The sequence below is a fragment of the Chlorocebus sabaeus genome, chromosome 23, assembly GCF_047675955.1.
Source record: "Chlorocebus sabaeus isolate Y175 chromosome 23, mChlSab1.0.hap1, whole genome shotgun sequence".
NCBI lineage: Eukaryota > Metazoa > Chordata > Mammalia > Primates > Cercopithecidae > Chlorocebus > Chlorocebus sabaeus.
The window spans coordinates 5,264,354-5,271,445 of NC_132926.1; the positions used below are offsets into that span (position 1 = coordinate 5,264,354).

The 7,092-nt window shown below is 43.9% G+C and overlaps 1 protein-coding gene across 8 annotated transcripts in view; it reads left to right on the plus strand.

Annotated features, from left to right (window-relative positions):
• The window catches only part of UIMC1 (ubiquitin interaction motif containing 1), a 98,828-nt gene extending 95,942 nt beyond the window's left edge, over positions 1-2,886 (plus strand). For all 8 annotated transcript variants that reach the window (XM_008015400.3, XM_073010491.1, XM_073010490.1 and 5 more), the window contains 3 exons: positions 736-799; positions 1,864-1,900; positions 2,401-2,886. In XM_008015400.3, coding sequence (XP_008013591.1) covers positions 736-799; positions 1,864-1,900; positions 2,401-2,611 — 312 coding nt within the window. In that variant the 3' untranslated portion in view covers positions 2,612-2,886. The remainder of the gene's footprint in view (positions 1-735; positions 800-1,863; positions 1,901-2,400) is intronic.
• The last annotated feature ends 4,206 nt before the right edge of the window (positions 2,887-7,092 follow it).

Sequence of the window (7,092 nt, forward strand, 5' to 3'; positions counted from 1 at the left end):
TTAAAACATTAATCAGTCTTTGTACTGTTGATTATTTCCTTAGAACACATTTTCTGACATGGAACTATTAGGTCAGTGGATACACGAATTTTAAAGTCTCTCAAAACCTGCCAAATTGCTTTCCAGAAAGGATATCCAATTTATAATCCCACTGCCAAGAATATATGTGAGATCAACTCTGTTGAACTCCTTAGGAAGCTGCCGGGTCTGGGCGCTGGTCACTGGGAAGGATGGATGTACTTTCTGGACCTTGTAATTAGAGATCAGGAAGAGCAAGTCTTGGCTTAGAGATGAAAAATAAAGCAGCAGCTCCATATTCTAGGGTTACTGACAAAGGAGTCACTGTACACACTAAAATGGGGAAGCCATTGTCGTCATGCCAGAAGAAAGAGACCTCTCTCTCTGAATGGGGTGATTTTGAGGTGGAGATTTGGAGTTATGGTTTATAGGTAGGCACTTACATAGCCAGTTTATTCTGGCATCACTGCCTGTAGACGCTACCTTAAAATTTATTTTGTTTTAAATCCATGATAATCTTGGCATAACGATGTATTCTCTTCATTATAGTTTGCTTTTTCACTTGTGTACCCTCATTTATTAGAATGCAGAAGACTTCCCTAGAGCTGTGGCCCCCACACCTTTTCTCTTCTATGAACACGTGTGATCTGGGCCGTGGAAGTTGTATTTTAGACTCTGCCGTAAAGTAACCCTTTCATCTATTTTTCTCTGTTACAGGAAAAAGGCCACAGTGAAGGCCGACTCCTTAGTTTCTTGGAACAGTCTGAGCACAAGACTTCAGGTGAGGACCCCAGGACCAGTTTTCTGGGCTTCTGCCTAAGGCCTTTCAATGAAGATAGCCATTGCCAGCCCCCTGACTATTTGCTGGGACTCTCTGGGTACACACGTGAACCAATCAGCCAGCCTTTGAGATTCCATCTAGGTCATCTCTCCTTAAGGAATATGGGGCAATATACTGTCTTATTCATCCTATGTTTCATTTCAGGCTTTATAAAGCCTTGAATCATGACTGCCTGTTGAACTCAGAAAAAATACTATCAAAACACAGGGGAATATGACAAGCCCCAAGTATACCTAAAGGAACAGGCACAGAAAACTAGATATGCAGATGTTATTGCTTCCTCCTATTGTTTTGTGCATCATTCATATGTTACCTTTGGCTTAGTGTCCCAACCTGCAATCCTCAGGGTTTGTGCATAGTATTTAGGGAGCAGTAGAGTGGATTGGTTAAGACCATTGCAGGGAGTTAGTAATACTAAACCTCATAGATTGCAAGAATTATATCTGGTAAAGCTCCAAACATATTCCCTGGCATAAGTAGGCTCTTGATAAATGTTAGCTGCTGTTATTACTGTTGTTATTAGTCGCTATTGTTAAAATTCACCAGATGTGGATGGAAGAGGAGCTTTTGCTTAAGCCTGGTGAGATGTGCTTACTATCTAGTTCTAATAGTTCATTCCCACCAAGCAAGTCTGTTGTGCCTTCTGATGACTATAAAAAGGCAGCCTCTCCCAGCCTCATTTCCTGCTGTCTCTAGATCACCAGTTTGTGAATCTCTGCAGGTGGCAGATTTCCCTTGGCAACTTCCTTGTTCCTCAAGTCTAGAATTGAAGTCGATTTATTCAGAGGCTGTTCATTCAAAAGTGTTTCTCTGAGTGCCACAGCAGCTGAGTCTGTTGGACACTAATACTCATATTCCGTGGGTTTAGGGGATTGGGGATCTGTGCTACCTGGATAGGCCTGATGAGAAGCAGTGCCTAGAACACAGGAAGCAAAAGATCAGTGAGAAGTGGTGTGATTACCAACACTACTACCAACATTATTATTTTTTCTCTCATATCACAGATGCAGACATCAAGTCTTCAGAAACAGGAGCCTTCAGGTGAGTTGGATTGTGCACTGAATTGTGACTGTCCGATTTCTGAAAAGTGCAGGCCTTGTCCTGTGTTCTGTGTGTAGTGTGATACTCAAACTGTGGCAGTGGAAATCACTGTGGAACTATTATGACCTCTCTCTCAGTATGACTCTGTGCTCCCCGTTTATCTGAACTAAAGATTAGATAGCTCAGTTCATTCTTTGTGTTAGAACAAGCAGAGTAAAAGTTATGTCTTATTCTTATCTACCTCTCTATCCCTATCCAACCCTGGTTTTCTGACCTGGATTCTCAAGCAGTTTGGGAATTTGGATCTGAATTCTCATTCTCTCAATGCCAACTTTAAGTATATGATTTACCCAGTGACCTCATCTGTGAAAACAGAGTGATGATATATGGTAGGATTATTACAAAGATTATTTGTACTAATAATCCCCTGATACAGGGCATAGCATATCCTTGATGCTTAGTAGGTGTATATTGAATCTGAATTTTTTCCTTCTCTCTAGGGTGCCCTCACCAGGGATGGAAGAGGCAGGCTGCAGCAGAGAGAGGCAGAGTTCCTTCACACATCGTAACTTAAATGAATCTCCCATCAAGTCTTTTGTTTCCATTTCAGAAGCCACAGATTGCTTAGTGGACTTTAAAAAGCAAGTTACTGTCCAGCCGGGTAGTCGGACACGGACCAAAGTTGGCAGAGGAAGAAGGAGAAAATTCTGAATTTCTAGGGTCCAAAAGTTGACAAAGCCATTAGTAGGAGGGGTGGGCCATGTTCGTTAAGCCATAGTGGTCCCTAGTTCATTGTTGAGCAAGTTTCAGCCCTGCAGTGTCCACCACCAGCACCCCCTCAGCATTCTGGTTTTATGTTTTTTATGACCTATGCAGACAACTGTGTATAGTATTCTGTTTTATAACAGTTTTTCTGAATTCACTTACAGTTAAAAATTTAAATATATTTATGTTTGTATGAAATCTTAGTAGATGGAAATTTTAATTTTTTTTCCTTCATGTTGCAGGGTTTGGAGTGGGGATATTTTCATTGTAGAGATAGTTTATTAGACTCATAAATCACATGCTGAATGAATTCCATTACTGATCCTTGACATACCATGTATATATTCACTTAATGTGTACTGCACAATTCTGAACACTGTGTGGTTATTCCCTTGACTGTTTCTGACATAATTCTGGGAGGTGCCAGGGGCATTGATTCCCACTATCTATTCTGCCATCCCTGCCATTCAGTGACCTGTCCCTTCATCTTGTACTCACACAGTGGTATTCTCAGCCTGAGCATAGAACCTTTGAGGGATGTGTCCTGCCATTCTTCCCAGGAATGTGTAAGTGAACTCTGTTATTAGATGCCTGTGCAATTATTTTTTCTAAATAGATTAACCATTGGGGATGCCAGGCATATTCATCTGTTCAAATCAAGATTGGTTCTCTTGATGCCAAAGGTTAGCAGCAATAGGACATGGCTTCTATTTTGGTAACATTACTAACATAGTGCACGTTCCTCACCATGTTGCCTAGGAGCTTCCAGTGCAGAACAGAGATGTGGTCTGTTCTCAGTGCGTGCCACACACAGACTCCAAACATGAGAGGATGTCAGTTGGCAGGAGCAGCTACCTGAAGGCGACAACCAAACAAGGATGTGAAGAATGCTAACTTTGGCCAAAACTGATTTGAAGATGTAATGAAAAACTGGGGGAGGTGGCTGTTGACCAGGAAAGGATCTTGGGACAGGATAAACAGGCACATTCAAGACTCTCCTAACTTCTGATTTTGTCCAAAGTTTTCTTTTAACATGAAAATGAGGTATGTGTTAGACTGGGGAGTTCGCACGTAGCTGGGATGGAAGACACAGCACAAACATTAAGGCCTTGTTCCTGCCTAGGTCCCTTTGCACACAAGCTTTTTGGGTTAGTAGAAGGCAAGATGGCAATCTCACTGTCTTTTCCTTCCATAGATAATGTCTTGCTGTTGGATAGCACTGACCTAGTGGCTAGCATCACATAAGAAATAGCTATTATTTTTTGAGCAACTACTACGGTCCAGGCAACGTATGTGGCCTTCATTTAATCCTCATAGCAACCCTGTGGGGTAGGTGTTATCATCTCAATTTCCAGATGAGGAAACAAAGGCTTAGGGGAACAAATAAGCCACTTTTTGTCCATGGCAGTGAAACCACAGTGCCCCTACTCTTCGTTCCTGAAGAAAATGCCATGTTTGGACTCCCGTATTGATAATTTTCCCGTTTTTCTTCCAGTGAAAAGTATTTTATCAGTTATGTCCCATAAGCTTAACTCTCGCTTGTTTTCTCTCATTAAATGGCAATTTATTGGAGGTAGCACTCTATAAACAGGGGCTAGTGTGTGTATCTGTTCGCCTGAAGATAAGAAAAGGAAAAGGGTACTTCTGGAAAGTGAATTATTTAGCTTAAAATTGAGCAGTCTCCCTAAAACATGAGTCAGCAGCAGGAGGGTATGGATCAGCCAGACCAGGAACCATAGGCTTAATTATTAGCTAAATGGGGAGTCAAGGGAAGAACAGCTACCTGCTTCCCCCATCACCTCCCTACAACCATCTTGTTTGCCCCCAGTTTATTCTCCCCATGCTGTGATCCTGTGAGAGGAGCATTAGTGAAAGAGTGAAGAGACAAAGTAGAAAATGTGTGAGATCAGCCTACATCTGCACCCTGCTTCTGATAAAAATTAACCTCTCTGAGACCTGGCTTCCTTGTCCATCAAATGGGAAAAAATCATACTCATAGGGTTCTAAGGATTACCATAATGTGGATAAAAGCTTTGTTTTAGCACAATGTCGTCACATAGAAGAATGAGTTAGTGGCAGCAGTTATTAATGTGATGCTAGTCTATGTGTCACAAATGATGTTGCACTAAGGGGTGGAGGGATGGGGGCGGGGGTGCAGATGCAAGAGGAGATAGTTTTCAGAGGAGCGCGTACTCAGGAGGGACTACTTGGGCTCCATCAACCATCAGGCTTCCACAGAAAACTTGGGTCCTGGGCATCTAGAGCTTTCCTAGGGCCGCTGGATTTCTTTTACTTCTGAAAGATGAGAAACAGCTGTTCTGCTGATGCTGCCAACTCACGGAGAGCTGGGAAACTCCATGAACTTCACAAGCTATTGCCATAAATTGGGGGAGAGAGAGGGGGACTTCTCTTTGTTAGCCACTGTAGTTGTGCTTTTCATTTAGTCCTTACGGTAGCCCCAGCAGAGGTTGTGCCTCGCCCATTTCCCCCAGGCATTCACCATTCTGCTGTATACCCAGAGTCCTGTTGTAAGTACCTGAAACTCTGCCTGAGGACTTCTCTTGGTTTGTATTGACTTAAGCTGGGAGTGCCAGGGAATTAGTGCCCCTGGGGCAGCTCTCAGCCAGTGGAAGGGGGAGGATAAATACCCCAGCTTCCTCACTCAGTGAGGGACAACTCTAAGGCACATTCTACCTATTTCTCAGGGTTCCCTGTGGGAGTGAACCTCTCTAAGCTCCCAGTGACAACTATGCACACTTCATTGGCTTTCTCTTCCTACCTGGCTTCCAGCTCCTCTTCCGTGTTTTCCGGATCAGGACTGGGACTAGGGTGATGAGCCTTTATTCTTGGGTTCATCTAAGTGCAAGGTTGGCACCTATATGAACCCGAGAGGGTCTCTTTACATTCTGTACTGTAGGCATATCACTTGCATTGTCCTAATTCTGGCCCTGTCCTGGATCACTTCCCGAATAAAGTTATTTGCATTCAAATTAGGTCTGCTTCTGGGTTTACCTAACCTAAAGCAAATCCTATGAAGACATTAGTCTCCATGTGTTATACAGGGAAAACCGAGGCTTAGAGGCATGAAGAAATTTGCCTAAGGTCATTCAGTTGGTAATGGGATGGGATTTTGAACCCAGGTCTGTCCAACCCCAGAGCTGAAGCTCTCTGTACTATACCACACTACTTCCTACTTCCCATTTCAGTCACAAAACTAATGACTTAAGGGAAATTTCAGGTTTGGATGAGCTCATTTTTGCCTGCGAATCAGGGTAGCTTTGGCCTTAAGTTGTTAGCAGATGGAAATTTGGGGAGGGGAAGGCCGGTAGTAAGTGGATAAGAGGGTTGTAGTTGTCAGTGGAAAGATAGACTAGTGGAAAGACTGCTGAAACCATATGCACCCAGGAAGACAGTAAGAGGTTACTTATTTCCTGTCAGTTTCAAAAGCCCTGGACCTTTTTTTTTTTTTTTTTTTTTTTTGAGACGAAGTCTTGCTCTGTCACCCAGGCTGGAGTGCAGTGGCGTGATCTCAGCTCACTGCAACCCGTGCCTCCCAGGTTCAAGCAATTCTCCTGTCTCAGCCTCCCGAGTAGCTGGGATTACAGGTGCACACCACCACGCCCGGCTAATTTTTAAATTTTTAATAGAGACGGGTTTCACCATGTTGGCCAGGCTGGTCACGAAGTCCCGACCTCAAGTGAGGTCACCTCGGCTTCCCAAAGTGAGCCACCATGCCTGGCCAGCCCTGGACTGTTGAGGTTGTGGGAGGGCTCTTCAATTTAACAAAAATTTACTGATACTTGTTCCTTACCAGACACAGAACTGAGGTCTAAGGCTGCATGGGTGAATAAGAAACATTCTCTGGGAGCCCACAGTACAATGGAGAAGATGAACACATAAACAGATGCCTTTAATAAACAAATATAAATGCAGTGATACAAGAACATCCAAGATAATACGGAACCAATAAGCAGACCACACTCAGATGGGGTCAGGGCCAGGAGGAGCTTTTCAGGCAAGGGCTCCTCATTGTCGTTGATTATAATTTAAGGGATGAGGAAAAATGAGGTGAAAAGGTGGAAGAGGCCAAAGGGAGGGTCATTCCAGACAAGTCAGTGCAAACAAAGACACAACAGAAGTAGCTCCATGTGTGTAGGAGAGCTGCAAGGCACATTCATGATATAAAGGGTGTGGAGCAAATTGGGGGAGCTTGTTGAGGATCTCTATGCCTGGCCGGGGGCACTGTGGGTGGGGAAAAGCTTGTGAGCAAGCTCAGAGGGAAGGCCTGACCTCCCAGCCCATTGGCAGTGCTCTGCTTGTGCCCACCTCTCCCCCAGCGAACTGTTGTTCCTCATTCCTTAGCTCCATCTGCACAGTTGGAGATTGGCACTAAGGGGTTCTGAGGGAACCTTGTGAGGACTTGTCCT